This window comes from Gymnogyps californianus, chromosome 1 (assembly GCF_018139145.2).
Source record: "Gymnogyps californianus isolate 813 chromosome 1, ASM1813914v2, whole genome shotgun sequence".
In the NCBI taxonomy this organism is placed as follows: Eukaryota; Metazoa; Chordata; class Aves; order Accipitriformes; family Cathartidae; genus Gymnogyps; species Gymnogyps californianus.
In genome coordinates this window covers 88,135,017-88,157,522 of record NC_059471.1, presented here as the reverse complement: position 1 = coordinate 88,157,522, position 22,506 = coordinate 88,135,017, and the positions used below count along the sequence as shown (strand labels likewise).

Genomic DNA, 22,506 nt, shown 5'->3' with positions numbered 1-22,506 from the left:
GCGCACAGAGCACTTTCTGTGCCAGGCGAGCCGCGAGTCTATGGTGCTGGGGGACCGCGTGCCTGGGGCAGGCGTGGCCCCGCAGGCGCTGGGCGAGCAGCGGCCCCGCTGACGGCTACGGCTCCGGTCCCGGTAGCGGCGCGGCGAGCACCATGCTGGCCACCCGGTAAGGCTGCCCCCGTGCCGCTGAGCCCCTGTCCGCGGCGGCGGGGCCGGGGGGGGGGCGGCTGGGGGAGACGCCGCTCCCTGCGGGGAGGAGGTGGCGGTTCCCCGCGGCGGTGCCGGGGAGGTGGGGCAGGGCCCGGGGCCGCCGCCGCCGCCGCCCTCACCGCGAGGTGCCGCGGCCCGACCCTGGCCCGGCGGCGGCTCTGCCCTTTCCCGTGCGGGGGGCTCGGCGCGTTGGCTGGCGGGGCGCTGTCAGGGCGTGGCACCCTAAAACTTGCAGCAGCGCCGCTGGCAGCGCGGCTTCGTGTGATGGCGGCTGGCGTTGTCGGTGCTGGCCCGTCTGTGTGGGGAGCGCCTGTCACGTCGCTCAGCGCGTCGGAACGGCACCAGGCTTGATAAGGTCCTGCGGGGGTGCAAGCTGGGTTGAGCGGGAAGTCATTTGCTGATTGTGCCATGAGACACCAGTCCAGAAGCTGCGCCAGTTATAGAGAGTTTTCAGCGTTGCCATTCGTGTCATCTCTGGTGCATATGAGACTCTGCTGGCTTCTGAGGGTTTTTTTTGGTGTGTTCCCTTTTACTGTCTTAAGTACTCCTGGTGTACCTGCAGACAGTGGAAGCTTGTGTGTGCATGATAGATATGTGTAGATATGTACATGAGAGAGAGATGTGTACATGGCCCTCCTTTTCCGCTGGTGCCTGAGCAGTTGCCTCTTTTTTGAGGTGAAACCCCAGCCTCAGCTGAAGAAAATTAAGGGACAGGCAACCCATGTTCCTTGTCAGGATAACGCCGTGAACTAGCGTTGTTGTCCCAAAAATCAGGATTCTTTCACCCGGTATGCAAAAAAGCCGATTAACACACAGAGTCGAGATATCTGTTTATTTCATGTCTGCGCAGAGATGGGTGCTAGGTGGTAACTCCACAAAGCTAGCACACCTGGTTAACACACGGTAAAGCATTTTATACCTTTCGAGCAACAGTTATCAGTATTTTTACAGTTGCGCTTAGTTACTCTCGTTCCTGTTGGTTCTCGCAAGTCTCATCTCCACTTAAAGTCGCAGCATCCTCTTTTTTTACTGTGCATGTTCTGTGAGGAAGGGGCTTCTGTTGGTAGGGGGCTGTCCCTACCTAAGGGTGGATTTTCTAGTATGTTAATTAGGATAGTTCACTCAAAGTTCAAGTAGCTCTTTGATTGCCCCTGTGCTTATCTTGGTATTTCTTTACCCATTGACTTATGGTGTCATCCTATTTCTCTTCTCAAGGTCACGCCTCATTAACTAAGTAGCATCCTTTGTTTTTGTTTCTCGAATATCTCCAACATCATGAGGGGTTTTACTCCTGCTGACCCTCTGTGTATTTTTGTGTTACCACAGTTTTGCTTGCCTGGAGGAGTCGCACTGGCTGCTACCTGGTTGAACACTGAATTGCTGGGTGGATTACATTCAGTGTATTTTTGTGTTACCACAGTTTTGCTTGCCTGGGGGAGTTGCACTGGCTACTACCTGGTTGAACACTTACTAAATTGCTGGGCGGATTACGTTCTCTGAAGGGTTTCATGGTTGTCCCTTCTTGCTGAACAGCTAAGAGGATTATATCCTGCACTCTAGGCTTGTTCTGAATTGCAGGAGTACTAAGCCATGGAGGAGAAGACCAGGCTTAGCTGAACGAGACTGTGTGGGAGGCCTTGTGATGTACTTCTTGGGATATTCCACCTTCCACCACTACGCACACCAGCCAAGTGCAGGAGAAGTGTATTGTTAGGGTCATGGATGATTTCCTAGATCCACATGGACCACGTCTGTGTTAGGATGTCTACAGGGTAGAAGCTGGTGTTTGGTCTAAGCTGGTTGTCCCAGGGCATCTGAATAATCAGTGAAGAGAACAGTTACTGCCAGCAAATCATTCTTCCTTCCTGTTTTCAGATAAAGACAGCTATCGGTTGGAATTTCAGCTGGCTTGAACCGTTGTACTGATTGTATCCTGTTCTAAAAATCAGGCTAAAAATAAGGAGTGGGGTTTCTGAAGTAATCAGCGCCATTCCAAAAATAAATCCTAAATTATTTTCATGGCATTAGTTTTAATGACACTAAATTCTTCTGCTCTGCCTATAGGTTGTGCACGATGAGGAAGCTTCCTTCTGTTCTGGCTAGGACACTCGCTTCTGGGACCAGTGGCTCCCCAGTGCTTCCTGACATGTCTGAAGGTAAAGTAATTGGCTGTACTTTGGAAGATTTAGCAATGTTTCTAAGGAGTTTATTCTTTCAGGTGGTGGCCCTTCATGTGTTAATATGGTTTGGATAATGGACATGTCCTTGACTCTTAGCTCATAGTGTAAGTGTTTAGGAAGTAGCAGAAAATCACTGTGTGTATTTGGAAATTAATGGCAACAAATATGCATAATCATTGAAGTTGTAGATTTAGAGGCTCATCTGGTTCTTTAGTCTTGGAAGAGCGTGTGATTCTTTTCTGGAGGGAAAACTGCTTCTGAAGTTGGCTCTAGATAGAAAGTCAATGTAGTACAGACAGGTACTGTGGCGACTGGAAAGAATGGCCAAGAAATGTAGGAACTGAGTGGAAATAATATCTTACAGAATTTTTAATGTGTCAATACCGTTAATTTCGTAAACTTAGAGAAATCTTTTAATCAGATCAGCATTGCCTCATGAAAATGCTCTTGTCAATAGAGCTTTGTGTTGAAAGATTGCTTTAGGGCTCTAATAGTAATAAACCGTAATGTTCCTGTTTCAGAAGCTTTTAAAAAAGTTTTCTTGTATTCTAATCCCATGTACTGAGAAAAGGGGAGGAAGAAAAGGGCTGGAGCCAGGTACAAGTAATTCCTTCTGGAGTGGAGTTCTGCTTGTTTCTGAGATCTTCTTTTCCCCTTTTTTCTCTAAATAGAAACCACAGGTTATCCAGTAAAAGAGAAAATGAGGGTTATTCATTGTTAGAGAACTTTTTTTCATTATTGTTAATAAATAGTAATTGGGAGGTTAAAGGAGAGAAGCAAGGATAGAGAATATTGCATACTTGCAAATATTACCCTGCTCTTTTATTTGGATAGCTGATAATGATACCACCTAGAAGGCCAGTAAAAATAGTGAAGCAGTGAGGCCATCCTGGCCTTGCCTCTGATTTGTTTCCAGGGAATACTAATATTTTTTGGCCTATAATAACTGTAAATATTTGAGATTCTGTTCCAAAATTGTAACATTTAAATAATGTTATACAAACTTTTGCTGATATGTAAACTAGTTTCCTTTAGTTTGGTGTTCATGCTTTCACAGAACACCAAATACTTATTTTTACTAGCTTTTCACATGCTTCCTCTCAGCTTTGGGTGCCAGTTGTGAATGCCCTCACTTCTTCCATGGTTCTCCCAAAGGCTACACAAAGCAGGACTTTGGAAGTTTCCTCTGAGCTAACCCTCATCCCACTTCCTGAAAAATGCTCCAGATATTCTTTCCAAAGTTAATAGCGTTTGTCAACAGTACGTGGTAGCACCAAGTTTGAAAAACTGGTTGGAATTACACTGCAAGCAGATACTACACAGAGCCAGTAGACAAAGGAACTGGAAAGCTGGCTTTGAAGGAAAGGACGAACTCAGTTGAAAACACAAAGATACTGACTGTAAATCAGGCAAGGACAGGTTGCCTACAGTTGCTTACTAAAGTTAAGGAGCATGTGTGTAAATGGAACTCAAGGAGGTAAAATAATCAGGTAACTCCTTACTAGATGTAATTTGCATTGTTTCTTTTAATTGTTAATCTAACCTGTATTTTCCACTCCGCAGGACACTTACCCATTCATGTGAATAATGGTGTGTTGTGGTAATCTGTACATATTTTAATATTTGCTGTAACACTAAGCTTACTCAGCTACTGTTTTTCCTTACTTTAGCGTTCATGAAAAATGAAATGCTATTATTCTTCTCTGTCGACTAGCTTAAAGCCTCTTTGCCTTCGGTGAATGGCTCTGATCTTATTTGTGGCAATATTGTTGTACTAGATCTCTGTCAGCACACTGTGTTTCTGGTGGTGTGCTGGATAACACGTTTCTAAGAGGCTTGTGGGATACAAAATCTCTTACACAGCAACTCCTGCAGTACTTAGCTTCATTTTAGACATTCGAATCTGCATCTTTCACTGAAGTCCAGACCAAGCTCTATACCAAAACTGGTGGTAAAATACATCGTAGCGGTCTGCCTGAACTGGATACAGCCTGGGGAGGCACCAGCACAAGGGGGCATGGATCTCATTGGCAGAGATGAATGCAGCGATCTTGTCCAGCTGCCCTCATGTCCTTCATCACAGCACAGTGCAAATAAACTCAGACCCTGCTGCTCCGGCATTAATGATCCACTGGTCACAGTTTAGGAGATACTGTGAAATACACAACATGATAACAATGGATAAACCCCATTTGCTGTAATTGTTTTGCATGTTTAAGACATTTGCCAAATAAGAAAAGAGAAAGAGTTTATGGATTTTTATGCTTAATTACTTACTTAAATTTCTGTTGTAAGATTTCTGTTGTAAATTTCTGTTGTATCTAGGAGAGCAATATAGTCTTCCCAGGGGAAAAAAAAGAAAAACTGTGTGCTTACGAGCCTGTAAAATGGACTAGATTTAGCTTGGCAACATTTTAGAAACACTTTTATGCTATGACCCTTTTGTCGTTAAAATAAAAATTATGTGGTTTCAGCCTGGCAAATGTTTACTTGTATGCCGAAAATTGAAATCAGAAGTATTAAATGGGACTAACAGCATATATACATGTTTGCAGGTTTGGACCTGAGATTTTTTTCAGAGCTTTTTACCTCTGTAGAGTTGAAAAGGAAGATGAACTTAGTTTAAACAAAGAGGAAGTGCTGTTTATTCCCCCTCCATCCCAGCACAGTCTGCACACTGTTGGGAAAATTGAGGTTTTGTGTTCTAGAAGCTGTAACAGTGTTTCTGCTAACACTGAATTGATCAAATGCATGCTATGGCAGCTTCACAGGTGGAGTATGAGTAACAGGAAAGTAGTACCTATTCTGTAAACAAGCCTGCTGCTTCTTAAGAAAAAAAGAATCAGACCTTCCCCCCTTCCAAAAAAAAAATCAACTCTTAAGATTTTCAATCAGTTTCTTCAATCAATTTCAAAAAATTGAAAATTCTTTTGTTCTTAGAATTAGTAGTGGAACTCTTCTGATTTCAAAACATGTTTTTAGCCTAATTTCCTAAAGAAATGAGGCCTAAGTAGTCTGTTTTGTCTTTGTCTGCCTATCTTCTTGTCCCCCTCTTCTTCCAGAACCTTTTGTTGCTTGATGTCAGCCAAAATAGACGAGCACAAATCTCGAAGAGAAACATGTTTCCACAAGCTTTGTGAAAATTGGCTTCTGAATCAGAGGTTCGTTAGGGTGCCAGAGCTAGTGTTGGGGTCAGCCACGGACCATGGTGTTTGCTGGCAGTTGGCGAATGACTGGGATCTGTGTGCTGGCTGGCTGGCAGTCAGCCCTTTGCCTACCTCTGGGCTAACCACAGCTCATGCTGGTGCTTGTCTGGAGGGCAGGCAAAACAGAAGCAGGCTGGGAGTGTAGGGACGGGAGCTGAGGGTGTTGCAGGGGAAGGAACGAGAAAGGGGAGGTTAGGGGTATTGCAGTGGTGGTGGTGGTGTGGGGGACTCGGGCAGGAACGCAGCAGAAACTGAAGTGACTGTATGGGGAGGAGGGGAGCAGAGCCGAGTGGATCTGGCTGAGGGAGGGGTATGTGATTTAAATACCTAGGAAATCAGGCTCTGCTCACTCCAGGGTTCACAGGACAGCTTGCTGATCACTGTGAATACTCTGACCAGGCATTTAGCTTGAAAAGCGTGAAGCCTGATGATGTCTAATAACCTAAAAGTATATAGGATCAGCTCGTGAGTCACCAGCAGCCCTCTTTCTGTTTCACCGTGAAGTTTTGGATCTTTTTTGGTACCCTTCCTTGATGTGTCCCTAACTATTGTGTCCTAATATTTGAACCCCTTGTATAAAAATCTTTCTAAATAAGCAAGGAATCCCTACTATACAATTCTCAACTTCTGTTCTGAGCTTGGGAATTGTTGCTGGTTGTTTTCAGGTGTTTCCAAATAGCATACTTTCACCTGCCTAACAACGATGGAGTAGTTTGATAGGTTTGACGGGACCTTAGCACACTTAATAGCCTCATCTGAGGAAAGAGTAGAAAAACTGCTTATGCAGATTATTCTTGAAATTTAGGAGAAACTTGGGCAGAACTAGTATTAACTCTGATATTGCAAACAGTGCCGGAATCAATTTTACAGGCCTGTCTTCAGTGTCTTAACACTGTGTTCTTTGAGGCTGCTAAAAATTTAGGCTATGAAACCCTGCTGGGAACAGCCAGTCTGCTGACATTACCTGCCTTCATGGGTGGGATTATTTAAATAGTACTCTCCTCATTCCCTGTCTCCCAGCTGTATTGTTCCTTTTTATATTCTTTTATGATTTTCTGATTTGTGTTAGCTCCACAGTTTGTTTGTGTTTAGGCTGAAATATTTTCACATCAAAATTCCTCCATCTGATCTTGATCTGCTGTCTCTTTCAGCTGTTAATTAGCACTGCAGGTGTTTGATTGCATTAACAAACACTCTTTGTTGGCTATACACACTAAGCTATGGAATCATGTTACTCAGCCCATTATTGTGATATGCCTACTAACAGCATCAGTGAATTTGGCCAAACTTTTGTTTCTGGGCTGCTATTTGCATGAATTTGCTTAATTTTTCTGTTCTGGGATGAGGATTGTGCCTTTTAACACCAGGCAACCGCACGTTCATCACTTGCAGAACTAAGCTTGATTTGCTTTGATTTTTTTTTTTTTTTTCCAGTGCGGAGCAGATTGAGGGATATAGTGGGAGCATCTACCAACTGGAGGTACAGTGTACATTAAATGCATTTTACTTTATTTGTGAAACCCAGGTAGAGCTCAGGGTTGTGATAGTGGAAGTTAACGATGTGAGCTTGCTGACTAGGAAAGGAAAAAAAGATCCAGCAAAAAAGTAATGCAAACAAGGTTTCTGAATTGTTACTTTGTGGATCACAAACTTCTGAGATTTCTCTGGCAGAAGATCTTTAGCACCAAAGGAACGAAATATGTGATCTTGATGCTTACAAGATTCTCCCATTAGCTTTGAATCTGATGGAAGTTTAAGAGCTGCAGAGTCTGGCTGGAAATGTTATGTTGCTGTTACCTCTTCAGTTACCTGTTGGTGGATTACCCACATGGTGGATTTATCCTGCACTGGATTCAGAGGCAGCTGAGCTGGTTCAGCGTGAAGCAGGCTGCGTTATGAATGGCCTGGCAGCACCCATCTCACTTTGGAAAATTGTCAGCTCGGGATCAGAGTCTCCTTAGTCAGGAGCATCTCGGGCATTTCTTTCCTCTTCTGTAACTTAATTTAGATTAATTTACATATAATTTAAATCATTGATGTTTTGGCTTTATTCACGTTACCTTCCTCCCCCTCCATTAGTTTGAATAAGCCAGAGTTGACTGTAATCCTCTGCTGTTAACAGTTCTGAAAAAGTTGGTAGCACTCTGGGGGAATTACGTATTGCAGTTTGGTTGGTCCCATGTTTGTTGTATTGATTGTTAATTTTCTTATGGCTGTGTTTGGTGAGCTCTTTTTTCACACTTTGTGCACTGATAGGGAAATGAAGAGAGGCTTGCCTGGGTGGAATGTCTGATGTGTCCAGGCCTTCTGACTAGGTTTATCTAAACAGGATTATAGGCACACTAAAGAAAATGCCTGAATCTGGGAAGCTGATTTTTGCTTAGTAAGACTAGTATCTAAGCATGAGGGGGCTTGAAATTTTCGGTAGGTCAGCTGAAAAGGGCTATAGAAGTTGATTTTTAAAAAAGCCTTTCCTGCAGTCCAGAATGGCTGGGGAGGAACCACGTCATATGGAAATACCATCCGAGGATTGAGATTTTAGAGGGCTCTGGTCAAATCTGATCTTCCATCCATTTCTTTTCCCCTGCTGCTCCCACCCTGGAAGGAGAGCAGACTGAAGCCAGGATCACCACAGCAGTGTTTTTCTTAGATAGGTATGTCTCTTGTGCTGTATAAAATACAGCAGAAATGGTTTGCAGAGTACTGTATGCTTCAGCTACCATGAAGAAGTAAAGCCAGGGAGTCCGTAGCTGGGAGTGCTTGAGAATGACGGCTTTAATATGGGAAGGTTTGGAGGACATGGATCATGTAGCCTTTGAGATCCCATTTTAAAATGGAGTGACAAAGAGTTGATAAATATGGAGACTGGACAGCCAGTGCTTTAATTGAGTTAGGCCACAGAATGACTGAAGAGGACAAACCTAAGAGAATAGCTTGATACGAGTCCCAAAATGGGAACTAGGGAAGTACTGATGCACATACATCTGGATTGCTGGGAGAGAGGAGAGGTGCATGTTGGAGGAATGCCTTTGGCCATTAATTTTGCTAAAAGGAAACTTTGGTTCGGGATTTCTTTTGTAAAGGCCAGTGACATTTTGCATTAGAAAGAAATACCTTGCTTATATATTTATTCTGGTTTTGTACTTAAATTGTAATTAAAACTATTAATCTGTTCATTGCTAATTATTTTTTCTGAAATGGCCACACCTGTATCTAGACTATAATGTCATTTCTCTGAATGTTTAGGGCAGGTATTAGTTAATACTTAGATGAAGTATCATTTCTGTATGACTGGTACTGCAGTGTGTAACTGTTTATCTGTTGAAAAATGTTATTGCCTTGAGCCCAATACTTCCGTATATTGAAGAGTACATTCTGAAGCTGAAGTCAAGAAGAGTTCTGCTGCTGACCTCGGAGGAGCCAGGATGGGACTGGGGAAAACAGAATATAGTTAAATTTTTATTGTTTGATTTCTCTGTGTTTGTAGACAAATTTCTGATTTACTCTCTGATTAATTTCTCTTAAACCTTTCACTGAAAGACCTTGGAAACAAATCTTTTAAAAAGCATAAAGGTGCATCATTTTGGACATTGCATCTTTCCTTAATTGTCTAGTATATTCTGTTTCCATGCAATGGCATAACTTCAAACATTAACCCTCTGGAGGAGGTTGTTATCTTTCTGTTTTCTCTGAACTCTGCAGTAGTCATGTTGCCCAGATGAGGTAAACCATATTTTATATTTCAAACAAATAAACAAACAAAACTAACTGAAATTTTCTGCTAGACTTTTATTCTCTTTGATCATGGATTACTCCTATTTCCCCAAAAATTATTAAACAGAGAGGAGGGAATATAAATATGTTGAAGCATGACTGCTTTGTACCTCTCCTCTTCAAAAAATAAAACTCAAGCCAAAAAAGTCTTCATCTTAAATGGCTAATACCCAGAATTCATCCAAAGTCAAAACTTAAGACAAATTTTCTTTTTGGTGAAAAGGTTCTTTCTGTTGTTTTCTTTCAGTTTTTTTTTGAATTGGTTTTGTTAAACACAATGGCACTCAGATCTCAGCAATGCAGCATGCACAACTGAATGAATGGCACATATCCACATGTTTAAAATTAAATTTGGTTACATAGTGGTTTATGCCTTCGCTTGCTCTATGAAATGGATTCATGGTTTTGCATACTCCTTGGTTTTATACTGGAACTGTTGCATGTTTAACCCTTAGGTTTTTAATGCTTTGTTGTTGATTCTAGGGATGTTATGAAATACTTGCTTTATTCAGTCAGGTTACACTTTTAAGGGGAGGGAACTTTGGAGGAACAGGTAAGAGAGAGTGGCGGGCAAGATTGTTGTATCTCGTAGATACCTGTGCAAGGAACCAACTTGGTAGATTGGAAAGAAGTGACAGTAAGTTGACCCTTACTCCCTTGTGAGAATTGCAACCCCTCTGACTTGGTGGTGCTGGAAAAGCAGCTGTGAAGGGGTAGTGCTCTCTTTGCTGTATTGTTTCTTTCTATAACTTTCCTGTATAGTCATGACTGGGTCGGAAGAGAGAGAGAAATAGATTAATTTTCCCTTTCTTTTAGCTTGCTGATGAAGTGTATGCTGTATGAACTGATGCTGTAAAGGGAGAACTCACCTGTGGATGATAGCAAGTCTTAGCAGATTAATTCTCTTTGTTGTTAGTACTAACCAACACTACACATCTGCTTTACTTCTTGGGAGAGATTGTAAGTTGACGGTCAGTCCTTTAAAATTGGCACTGTAGGAAGAGTTGTGATACAGTAGCTATGGAAGACATGAATATGCACAAAACCTCATAGGTTAAATTATGTCTGATTTGTTCTTTTCAAGGGGAACCATTTTGGTAGCATTCAGAATTAGATAAATTTTGTTTGTCTCTTTAGTGTAAAGTCTGTGCTTGCCACTTGTACACAAAACTATTTAAAAGTTTTCTGCAGTAGTCTTGCTTAGCATATCTCATTACGTGCATTTAAATTTCTTTTCAAGGCACGCTTACTGTGTCTTGCTATTTTTACTACTTTTTTGTTTTCATTTTGATGATCTTCAATGTGACATCTTTTAGCTAGGGTTGCAGTTCTGTTGTCATACTCCAGACGGAGTGGTTTTTTTCTTACCAGGGATCATGTGCAAGCAATGCAAGAAAGAAAAGCTCTTCATGCTTTACTGGCAAAACGGCAGGAAGATCTCCCTCCTAGGAGAATGAAGGATAGCTACTTGGAAGTTATTCTACCTCTAGGAAGTCAACCTGAAATAAGAGAAAAGTACCTGAATGTACACAACAGTGTAAGGTAACAAAGCAACCGTGTTACACATACAGGAAAGTGTTAACTTTCATTTACTATATATGTAGGTATTTAATTGTCAAAAAACATATCTTACAGGTTTGGAAGGATACTTGAAGATCTTGACAGTTTAGGAGGTATGTATCTATGCCCTTGTAAAGAATGTACAAGTAATGCAGACAAAGTGAGTTTGAGTACTGTTGAGCACTGTTTGGTATGATATAGTATGACCTCAGGGAGGGAATCACATCAATGTGCTATCTCAAAGGGGAAGGAAAAAAAGAAAAGATACTGATGCTGAAAGAGAAGGAAGGATGATAAAGAACAGACAGAAGCAAAATTTCTCAGCTTCAGCTTCTTGCCTCTGCCAATTTTGTAAAGGACCAGCTACAAGAATAACTTACTGAGAAATGATCCTAGATTATGAATCTGCATTGAGCGTTAAATCGGAGAAAATTTGCAGAGTGCGCTATTTCAAATTAAAACATAAGATTTTTCTCTTAAAAAACCCCCCAAACAACACAAAACACAACAGATAGTGAGGTGCAAATATTTTAATCTTCCCTTTGGGGAGAAGAGAGGTAATCTGCAAAGAGCACAATGTATCCATTGAGAACAAATGAAAAACACTCGGTATAGACTCTTGGGTTCTGTCTCCAAATTGATGTTAAAGGTAAAAACAACTCAGTTGTTTCATGAGTTACCTTACTTAATTTTTTTCTCCTTTTCATTTATTCATGGTCTTTAAAAGTTCAAGATCTTTGACTTTTGTTTTGCAGCTAAAATAAGTGCTAGGTTGTTAATATAACTTGGAGATACTTTTCTCTTAAAATGTCACCAGGTGACTTCCTTCATCAAAGTTCTGTAGCTGGTTGGGAGCATTTTGATGGAGGTTTTTGACAAAGAATAAGTGCTTATTAAGGGAAAGTTCTGAATGGAACAGGTTTTTTTGGCAGGAAAGAAAGACCTTCTGTGGGTCCAGATGGGCAAAATTGAGGAAGGCAGAGAAGCAAGTGAATGCATGTCACGTCTCTATCAAGGATAGACAAAATAGCTAGATGATTTCTGTTTCTTTCTGGGATGTGGAAGATACTGGCTTCAGTACCTGTCCTGAATTAGAAAAAGAGACTTGAAACTATTGGCTGCCCTTCATTGGTAGATGACATGAGCCTGTTTTTCATTCTGTGCCTTGTTTATTTTCCCTGGAAATCTGTGAAGATCTTAGGTTTTTCCTGTTACAGTGCAGAATGACTTTGCCGTGTTTGTAGTCATACTGGGCTTCAGTCAGTTCCACTGGGGGTGTATTGTTTTGGGTTAATCAAGATTCTGTCCCAGTTATGCAATATTTAGGATGGTGATCAGCAGTTTTCACAGGAAAATGTACTGTTTCATCCCATCCTGCCCCCCTCCCCTCCCCCGTATATTCTGTGATCTTGGCAGATGTACTGCATAAAGGTCTGATAGACTTCTGGTTTTTTGTCTTTGATAATAGGATTCTGATAAATCCCAGTCAGACTCTTACTAATCATATTGATGGCATGAGTTGATAGGCATAACAGTTTTTAGAATTGTGACTTCAGTAATTCTAGGGAAAAAAAATCTTGGATTACCTGGAAGGACAGAGATCTTCTTTCTCTCTTATCTCTTTAAGTACAAACAGATGCTTTTGATTATGGAAATCTGTGTTGAGTGAAAATCACATGAATACTAGGAAAAAAAAAAAAAATCTTTGCAGCCTTGTATTACTGTAAGGAGTCTGTTTACTTGGATATGCTCTTATGAGCAGAGCTAATTAATTTACATAGTGGTTTGGCTAGTAGTAATTACAGTGTGATAAATACCTCTTACTATGCTTTCATGCCTGTAAGGCACAGTTTATCTAATCTGCACCTCTTTAAAGGAATCAGTATTTAAAAATAAGTCCTCAGATAGGAGGACAACCTGCATGAAATCAAAATAGAAGGCAGGAAGGATCTGAGACAGTGGGCTGCAGGGGTAGAGCGAAGAGATTACGTGGGACTGGAAGTGGAGTGATGGGTTAATTTAAAATGCTTGGATAAATTTCTCTTTGTAGTAAGTAAATATGCATATAACTGAGACAGCTGCTGAATCACTGTTTTCTTTATAGCAATCTTGTGAGTTACATACATGAAAATGTGGAAGTCGTGCACTCCTACAGTATGATACTTTAGTTTGTGTTTTGCAGGTACTTCTCATGCTTCACAAAGATGGCTTTGATCTGCTCCACTGAAGTTTGTGTTAAAGAGCTGACTCCATTTTTGGTCTCTCCACAGTTCTTATTTGCTACACTCACACCAAGCAGGAAATGCAGCCAAGGTCTCCCTTATCAATAGTTACAGCTCTGGTGGATAAAATCAGTAAGTGGCAATGTGGTCAGCAGAAATGGTTTCATACTCTTTCAGCAGCCACTGCCTTCCTGTGCTTGTTGCTGGGGATACCTTCTTCACTCCCCTGTTTAGTTCACTGCATCTTGCTTTGGCTTGAGCTCTGAGTACTGTGGCTTTTGTTGAAAGGAGGAGGGAAGACAGTTTTGTAGATGCTTTTCAGTATTTCATATTTCCCTTCACTTCAAAATACAACTTTTCTGTGGTTTTATTTTGACACTTAGCCAAATAAGCTTCATTATTGAACAGTGTTTGTTCTGGTGGAGTTGGATCTTGCTTGTGTCACATGTTCTGCTGAACACCTCTGTGGGTCTGCCATCCATCTGCCACCTGTGTGCCTACTTCCTTCTCCTGTTCTGGCTTTAGAAGTCTGATAAGGCAGAAGCTGGAGGCTAGCACTGTGGTCCCTTGCAACAACTGTCTTTTCTGGGTTGTCTTTGCGTGTGTTGCCATTTGCAGAACACAAAAAGGTCTTAGAGAATGCAGTCTTTCTAATATTACATGTGAGTGATCTGTCTCCAGTAACCTCTAATGTTTGTCTTGTAGATTTGTGCAAGAAGATTATATATCCAGACTGTGACATCAAATTCACCGGCAATGTTTCTTGGGTTGGGAGGACCTCGATGGAAGTGAAGATGCACATGCTGCAGGTTAGTTCCTGTGACTTCTCTCCATCTTATGACAGGCATGAGGTGCTTCAGGGGAAATTCTGGATAATGACCTTAGCAATCTAAATTATATTTTCTAGAATAACTGTTTCTGAAGGGCTTGAGACAGCCCTAGTGTTTCAAGACCAAGACAACTTCAATAGTCTAGGTGCAGCAAGATACTCTGTTGCTAAACTTTCTTTGAAGACATGCATTTTTCTTAACCAGCATTTTGTAATTAAACTGCAACACGGTACTCCTACAGGAAAAAATAGGTGGCTGTACTCTGCATGTTCTTAAATAAGTTTCTCCCTGCTTTTGAAAAACTTTATTTTCCTTATACCTTTGGATTTTATAGATTCATAAATTGTAATGTTGGTATTCAGATTCAGTATTAAATTGTATCTCTTGTGTTCATCTTATCTACTGTGCAGCATAATTTTAGTAATAAGTTATCAAATACTAAATAATAGAAAATAAATGAAGGGTGCAACTAGGCTACACTGTGCAGGAAGCAAAAGGAATATAAATAATTAAATTAAAAAATCATTAACTTTTCTATTGAATATTTACTGTCAATTGATTAGCTAACTGAAACATTAATTCAGTTATTTAATTATTTAGAGTAACAAAGATATGCTATAAACACTTAGGTGGTATTAGTGGCTATAATTCAGATGTTATTATATACAGGTAAATATTTTTTTATTCATTTGGTCTCCTTAAGTCAAGTCTGTGATGTAGAAGATAATGTTACACCTTTATTGTCTGAACTCCTCGCAGTGCTGGCATTAGTGGCAATTTGGTACTGACAAAAAAATGTTTTGGCATTTCTCAGACTAAAGGGTAAGTGGGTCCTTTTACAATGCCTGTGTTGATTTCCTCCCCTCCCAGCTGAAAGTAGTAGTTAATAAGCATTCCCTGCTTAACGTTTACATTGCAGAATTCCTGAAACTAGAGTTTTAATTTGTGTTATTTCCTTCTCTCCGACCTATTGTGAGAGATCTTGGAAGGGATGACAGAACATGAAAATAAACAACATTAACAGTGTGATAGCATAGTTGATGACAACTGAATAGCTTGCTAAGCACATTTACAGTTTTAGAGTTTACAAATATAATTGTTTCCTGTCTTTCTTAGCTACATGATGGTGATTACAGCCCTGTGTTAGATGCAACCTTTGTCATGGTGGCCCGGGATCCAGAGAATAAACGGTAATTTGTAGGACAGGAAAATAGTTTTCAGACTCCTACTGTGGTGAAAGTAGCAAACATGGCAGCTTGCTATGTATGTGTAGAAGCCATATAGTGTAGGTGATAAATAAATCACATAGTCGATGTTTTCTGCTGGCAAGTGTTACTTTCCTGCGGCAAGCTTCGGAGCATTGATTTCAGCAGTCAGATGATACCAGGAATTAATGTTAGTCTGGGGATCTGACCCTTTTCTTTAACAGATTTTCCCTGTGTTTGAATGACTGGCCTGATGAACACAGAAGTGAATGAGTCTGCTAGAAACCCACCTGCATTCTAGCAGTTGTTAGAATTAATTGCCTTCTTGCCATAAAACCAGAAAAGATTGAGTTTCAGTGGTTAAATAGTCGAGTGAATAATGCCATTAATTCCCTAATAGACACATGATAGGTGTCATCAGAATAATTCAGCCTAAAACTTGGTGATGTAAGTAACATGGAACTGATAAATATTCCCACAGAACTTAAAAAAATCCCAAACCCCAACTTTCTTATTTTTCTGGTTTTACTCTCTCTGTAATTCCTTAGTCATTAAACTAACAGGCTGCTCAGTTTCAGTTTTGGTTTATGACTCCAGCACCAGAAAAATCGGTTGTATTGCTTACCTCTTTCTTGTATAGCTTGCAAAAGTAATAAACAATCTTCTGTTTCTAACTAGTTTAAATAATTGTCTGTGTTTAATGAAGAGGGATATGTTTAATGAAGGGGTTTTGCTTGACATAATTATTTAGTCCTGATAACGTTAGAAGTAGTTATTAGGTTGGTTTCCTTCAGATTTATGAGATTTTTTTAGAACCCATTAACATACTATACATTTAAAAAAATATATTTATGGTTCCCATTTTAAGGACTTATTTTGCAAAAGAATTACATCAAATCTGATGTAATTATACACTGGCACATTGACTGAGGACAAGCCTACATGGACTTGCATAGATAGATACAAACTTCAGTTGGCTGTTCTTCAAGCCAGCTGGCCACAAGCCAGCTGTGTTTTGGAAGCATTCTGTCCATATAAGGAGGGTATTTATTCTATGTAAGGTAAAAACCTTTCAGAGAGGTACAGGGTATGTTAGGTTGATTATAGTGCCACAGAAACATGGTTGTGTGGCTTTTGGACCATAGCAAACTTGCATCTCAGCAGCTTGGGGCTTGGACAGGAGAGCTGATCTATATGTGTCCTGAGCTGAGGAGAGGGAGAATGAGCTCTGTGATGGAGAAGGAGCTGGTGTGTCTCCAAAATCCAGAGGTTTAGCAAACCAGGAAAGAGCAGTTTGTTCCAAGCGAAAAGATCCTCTCTGCATGCCTCTTGTCACCAGCCCAAGTAAAGGCTTGGGGCAGAGGTGAATTGTTCAGCAGATATTTGTGTATGTGTTTCTACATATATATTGTTCTGAGCATTTGTATAAATGTTGAAAATAGAAAAATAATAATTAGAAATGATGGGGAAGATTGGCTCTTGAAAAAAAGCATTTGCCTTTCCTTGTGAAAAGAAATAATTATATAATTAGGTTAAACTTATTTGTGCAGTAAAATAAACATACAAATTTGTGCTCAAGGCAGCCTCATATCATCTTCTTTGATAAGTGGTACACGTGGTAAACAGCTTTTGGCTGTTGATAAGGCTGTCGTGGGAACATGTAAATTATAAGAACACTTGCTAGCTACGGCACTGTGCTCTTTCTATTCCAGGAGGAATGATACCATTCAAGTTTTGTGTATCTGTTTTAGACGATCCTAGATCATCACATCTTCGTTTGCTGAGTTTCTAAACAGCTTTCTGCTTGAATAATCTTCATTATAATCTATGGGTACAGTTTTAGCTCTTTAAGAATCATAGATGCATCACTTACTCTTAATTATACTGGATAGTGGTTGGATCACTTAACTGCCCCTTCAGAGTTAAAGCTAATGTGATAATCTGTTGGCAGCTGCACATTATGAAATAATGTATTTATTTCTATGATATAACCTGACGTATGTCTTTTCATCTTGTTCTGTGTATGTAAGCAAAAATGGAAGACTGTTATAATGTATTTACAGCACAAATTCTTGTAAAGTTTGTAACTTAAAAAAAAATTCCTGTCCATAGGCCAGCATTTGTTAATCCACTTGTTCCTGAGAGCCCTGAGGAAGAAGAAATCTTCAAGCAAGGGGAATGTACGTCATTTTTCCTGGTAGCATGCACATCTGCCTCAGGTTCAACTTAATAGCTGGAAGGAAGTAAACTTCAGAAGTTCTGCTACTTAGAAATGTTCCTAATTTGTTTAAAATCAGATTTTCATTCTGTCTCATGTGTCTCAGTAGTGTAAGAGAGTTTAAAAGCCTGCTATCACATTCTTGGAAATTCTTTGGCTAACCTGACAGACAAGGGCACTCCTGATGTACTCTGCACCCCCCTAGACTTCTCTGTTTCCAGGATGCTCGCTCCACTTCAGATCTGAGTGCAGCACAGGCTTTCCTAATGCTGTGGCTGATTGATTGCCCCCACGGTGGGTCTGCTAGGTGCATCACAGCTCCTTACCTGTCTGGGTGCCCATGTTCCTTTTGGAAAGAAACTCAGAAAAAAAAAAAAGGGGGAGAGCAGGGGAAGGAGTGTGTAGCTCCATCTTGTTTTGTTTCAAGCTGGAATTTTAAAGCACAGAATTAGAGAAACATTGAATAAACTGAACAGAAGATCTTTTAAGCTAAAATTTCAATCATTGTGGCCTATGGTAATGAGTTCTATCGTAAATTTGCATTCTTGTACCATTGGCAAAACCTGAAGAAGATTGATTGTTCTGTAGGGTTTCTTGTTTGATATGTTTTTCTGTACTTTGAGGCGAGTACTTAAGTTTTCTGTTGGAGCGGTGGGTGGGTATCATAGTATATGTATAAGAGTTCCTCGTCACATTGGTGAGGTTACAGTGAACTTCTGCCTTATTTTTTCTTTGATGCAGTCAATTCTAAAAGCCAAATTTCTGTTAGAATCTATGGGACTGTGAAGTTACAGCTTTTAACTTACAGGGGGGAAAAGAAAAAAGGAAAGAGACAACTGATTCCAGGTTAAAATCTTCAGAGCTAAGCCAAATTTTTTTTTTTTCTTGAACTCTAATACGATTTTTTTTTTAATGTTTAGTGAACAAGCTGAAGAGGATTGATTTCAGCACTGCTTCCTTACTGAAGATGGCTCCCACTGCAGAAGAAAGAAACATCATTCATGACATATTCCTTAATACATTGGACACAAGGCAAGAAGGGGAGGGGTGGCAGAGAACTGAAGTCTTACGAAAGAGAAGAGTAATGTGCCTTTCGAGTGGGTGCTTGTAAGAGGGTAGCCTGGAATAAATGCACGCATTTTGTTTTCCCATTTCACCATATAAATTCTGTGGCATTTTATTTGAAACACAGGTACAAACTTTAATGTGACATGTACATCTCTTAAAAGAGGCTTCTGTCATTAAAGAGTGTTAGCTGTGCCAAGATGGTGAAAGTGACAGAGTAAGCACAAAGAGCTTCTGAGCAAGCTGTTAGGAATAATCTTCAGGGAAAAAAGTTAATGATGTTTAACCAAGTAAGGGAATGGAATGGTTTTGCAGCCATGTGACTTGCACAATCTAAGAGTTTTCTGACATGATATCTAGAAAAAAACCTGTGAGGGCAGGAATTGGCCATATTTTGACCAGGTAACCTTGCAATGTGTTTAAATATAATACCTGACAACATTATTTGAGGCAGACTGTTGTTGGCGTACTTCTCTTATACTTGAGATTTGTGTGAAATAGTCCAGTGCCAATGGTGGTAGAACAATGCCTAATGACATTAGTGCAATGTTGTATTTGTGGATAATTTATAATTTCTTTAACTTACTAACATTATACAATTTTTATTTTCAAAGCTGTTTACCAAAGTGAGACATGCTTTCCCTTAAAATTAGCAGATGTGTTTTGTACACAATCTGTCTGGATTTGAAAACCTCAAACCGTCTGCATGTTTGATGTTGAATTACTCTTTTAGCTCATTGCGTGCTTTTAATTTGTATTATGACTTAAAAAACAGAGTAAGGCTTTTCTGGCAAAGTGTGTGCTTTGTGGTTGTGATTCATCTTTTCTTTCATGTACCTTTCTCGAGCTTGTTCATTCACATAAGCTTGAACATTAGCAGTTCAGCTAATTCAGAAGTTTTTGAAAGATCGGGAGTGTAGGCTTATTGCAGTAACAAATCAAAGTATCACTTTAGATAAGGCTTCAAGGCCAGTTGGAACAGCTTTTAGTGATAGCATTTCTGCTTTTTTGGGTTTTTTTGGTGGGTTTTTTATTTTTTTTTAGTGTGTGTCTGCATTTGCTATTTGTGCGTTTTTGACTTGCTGAATTCTGCTAATGTGGGCTATAAAGTTTATTGTCTCTTCCAAAGGACAGTAAGTTTCCGGAGTCGTAAATTACCACCCAATTCAGTGTGGATGGAAGATGCAAAGCTAAAAGGCCTACAGATTTGCCACCCTCAGGTATTTTGAAAAATATTAATGAATTACAGAAACAGTTACTTATGAATTGTCTTGTAAGACTAGTCAATCCATTATTTTGTTTCAGTCTGCAGTCCTTGCAATGTATTTAGATCTTAGTTTCTTTTGCCATTTTTCTATTATCTGTATGGATTGCCACTGTGAAATAGATTTTTAATTACTTTGTTTTCTTACCAGACTATTCATTTTGTGTAAAGAAATTCCTTTGCAAAGTGTTTAAGTTGGGCTTCTGGTTGCTGACACAATTTTGAGTTTTTATCTTATGTTATCAAATGAGTCGGATGAGCTCCTATTAAGTAAAGTTGCCTCAGCCATTTGGACTTTTGCATATATATTTCAGTAGTGCTTTTTATACGTTCAGATGCTGGGAGTTGTATTAAATACGGTGAACTGAAGTGCAGACTTCAACACAATGCTTTGAAAAGAATATCTGTAATATAGCAGTTTGATTTTTGTTTCTACATACAGGAACGGAACATCTTCAATAGGATCTTTGGGGGTTTTCTCATGAGAAAGGCGTTTGAACTGGGATGGGCAACTGCTTGCAGCTATGGGTGCGTTGTAGACCTGCAATATTTATATAATCCAGAGCACTGTGCACATATACATAGGTCGGGAAGCCAAGCTAACCAACCTAATGACAATCTGAGTAGAAAAGACCTAGGTGTCTAGTAGAATCTTTCACTATTAGTGCACAGCACTGTTTTACTTGGAGCATCTGTTTGTATTTACGAAGAGATATGCATCTTGCTCCTTGGAGCTTGGTTTTTAAGCATTACGTGTCAGGATAGAAAATACATCCTTTTTCTGTTTTCTTTTATCTTACTAAGCCATTGAGATTGACTTTTGAAGATACGTTTTCTTTCTAACCATGTAAAACAGACATTCTATCAAATAAATATTATGTCTTTTCATTCTGTACACAAGAGGAATGGTTTCTGAACAACTTCTAGTAACTGCTTGTGCTTGGAAAGTGTGACTGAAGTCATCACCCAGCAAAGATCTATACATAAGTTTAATGGAGCATGCATAGGCTGATAGAAAGTGAAGTGTTTTATGTCAGTGCTTGGAAAACGGAGGCCTAAGCTATGATGGCATGAAGATTGCCTAGCAATTGTAAGTCATAAGATACAATAATGATGCAATAATGTATCCTTAGAGAGTGTGTATTTTTATGCATGTGAGAGGTTTCCTCCAGTTATTTTTGTCTTGGGTGATGACATAATTCTTTAGCACTTCTGTGGCCTGTGTTTGAGGGAGATCTATTTTTCTAGTAACGCTTCATTAAAATGCTGACAATGAAATATTTTAAATTTCTCCAAACACTCTCGTTATTGTTGAGAAGAAATTTTTCTTTTTCTTGCTCAGGAGTTCCAGACCTTTTATCGTATCCGTTGACGATATCATGTTTCAGAGGCCAGTTGAGATTGGATCCTTGTTACTGCTTTCTGGACAGGTAGGTGTTGATTTCTTTTTGAAAAGGAGAAAAACTTACCTTTGCTGTAGTAACTGTTAATCACTGATAATGAACAGTGGATTATGAGAGTGTGTGACTTTTCTTGTTAAACAGTGCAATGAAGTCTGTTACAGTTTTTTCAGTGCCAGTGATAAATTACAAACTATAACTCTTATCTTAACTGTGTAGGTCTGTTACACAGAAAAAAACTACATCCAGGTTCGAATACACAGTGAGGTTTATGATGCAGATACCAGGGAGCACCAGACAACCAATATCTTCCATTTTACATTTGTATCAGAAAATGAGGTCCCACAGGTTGTCCCCAAAACTTATGGAGGCAAGTATCCAACTAACGCATTGTCGTCATAACTCTGTAGACAAGATGTCTGTCTTTCTGTTGGAACATTGGTCATTTTAGTAGGTGAACTATTGGCACTTGAATAATTTAACAAGATCTCATGGCAAACTACATTTATTTTATGCTTTGATGACAGTGTGGATTGCTTCTTAACCTTACTATTCTGTGTAGTTGCTGTAGTACTAAGTTACTAATATGGTTCTCTCTTTTCTCCACCTTATTTCAGAGTCCATGTTGTATTTAGATGGGAAGCGACACTTCACTGCAATCATGAAAGAAATCTGACACACACTGACTGCTGCATCAGCAGCGTAGCAGCATGCTGTCTTGGAAAGAGTTGTCACCAGAGATGGCTAACAGACAGGTGCTTGCAGTACTAAAAAAAACCCACACCAAAACAATACCCCAAACCCTACAACAAAAAATACCTTTTTAGTGCAATTTATGTATTGTGTATGTTTGGATTTTTTATTCTCTGCTACTAGGATTTGTTGAAATCTACTTTTACATGCTGATGCTAGGAAAAAAGGCTGAAAAAGTACAATCTTAAGCTTTAGATAGCTTCTCTTTGTCCGGTTTGAGAGATCTCATTACAACCTTTGCTGTCTTGTCACCATGGGCCTTCTTTCCCTCAGTAGCTCTCCTTTGTGTTTCCCTGATAAGGGATTATTTGTTATTATTATTCTTATTCTGTTCTAGCAGAAAAATGTGTGCAATAAGTAGATACACACAGACGAAACCATTTGACCTACATTCTTGTGTAAATTAGGTTTAGGGTAATCTTTTTCTTTTTTTTTTTTTTTTTTTTTTAACAAGGACACATGCATCTGGGCAGCAGCATAGGCCCAGAAGTTACTAGTGTGTGCACAACGTAAAGCAGGTGTTTCCCATCAGCTGGGATTTTACAAGGTTGTTGCAGCTTCTGTTTTGGATGGTTTCATGTTCCCTTGGGAGGAAACTGATTTTTGCAATGACATGAGG

The 22,506-nt window shown here is 39.7% G+C and overlaps 1 protein-coding gene across 4 annotated transcripts; it reads left to right on the top strand.

The window, feature by feature from the left end:
• Window positions 1–22,296, top strand: ACOT9 (acyl-CoA thioesterase 9). 4 transcript variants are annotated; one of them, XM_050895506.1, is made up of 16 exons: window positions 1–166; window positions 2,275–2,366; window positions 3,954–3,980; window positions 7,031–7,076; window positions 10,742–10,912; window positions 11,006–11,043; window positions 13,201–13,284; window positions 13,858–13,961; window positions 15,099–15,172; window positions 17,300–17,367; window positions 18,326–18,437; window positions 19,600–19,690; window positions 20,177–20,262; window positions 21,077–21,164; window positions 21,354–21,504; window positions 21,752–22,296. In XM_050895506.1, exons 1-16 carry the CDS (start codon window positions 153–155, stop codon window positions 21,808–21,810), a joined length of 1,305 nt encoding a protein of 434 aa, XP_050751463.1. In that variant the 5' UTR covers window positions 1–152; the 3' UTR covers window positions 21,811–22,296. The 4 variants fall into 4 exon arrangements, with proteins under 4 accessions (XP_050751463.1, XP_050751471.1, XP_050751480.1 ...); XM_050895514.1 differs by lacking the exon at window positions 3,954–3,980; XM_050895523.1 differs by lacking the exons at window positions 1–166; window positions 3,954–3,980; window positions 7,031–7,076 and having other exon boundaries at window positions 2,306–2,366.
• Window positions 22,297–22,506: the final 210 nt, after the last annotated feature.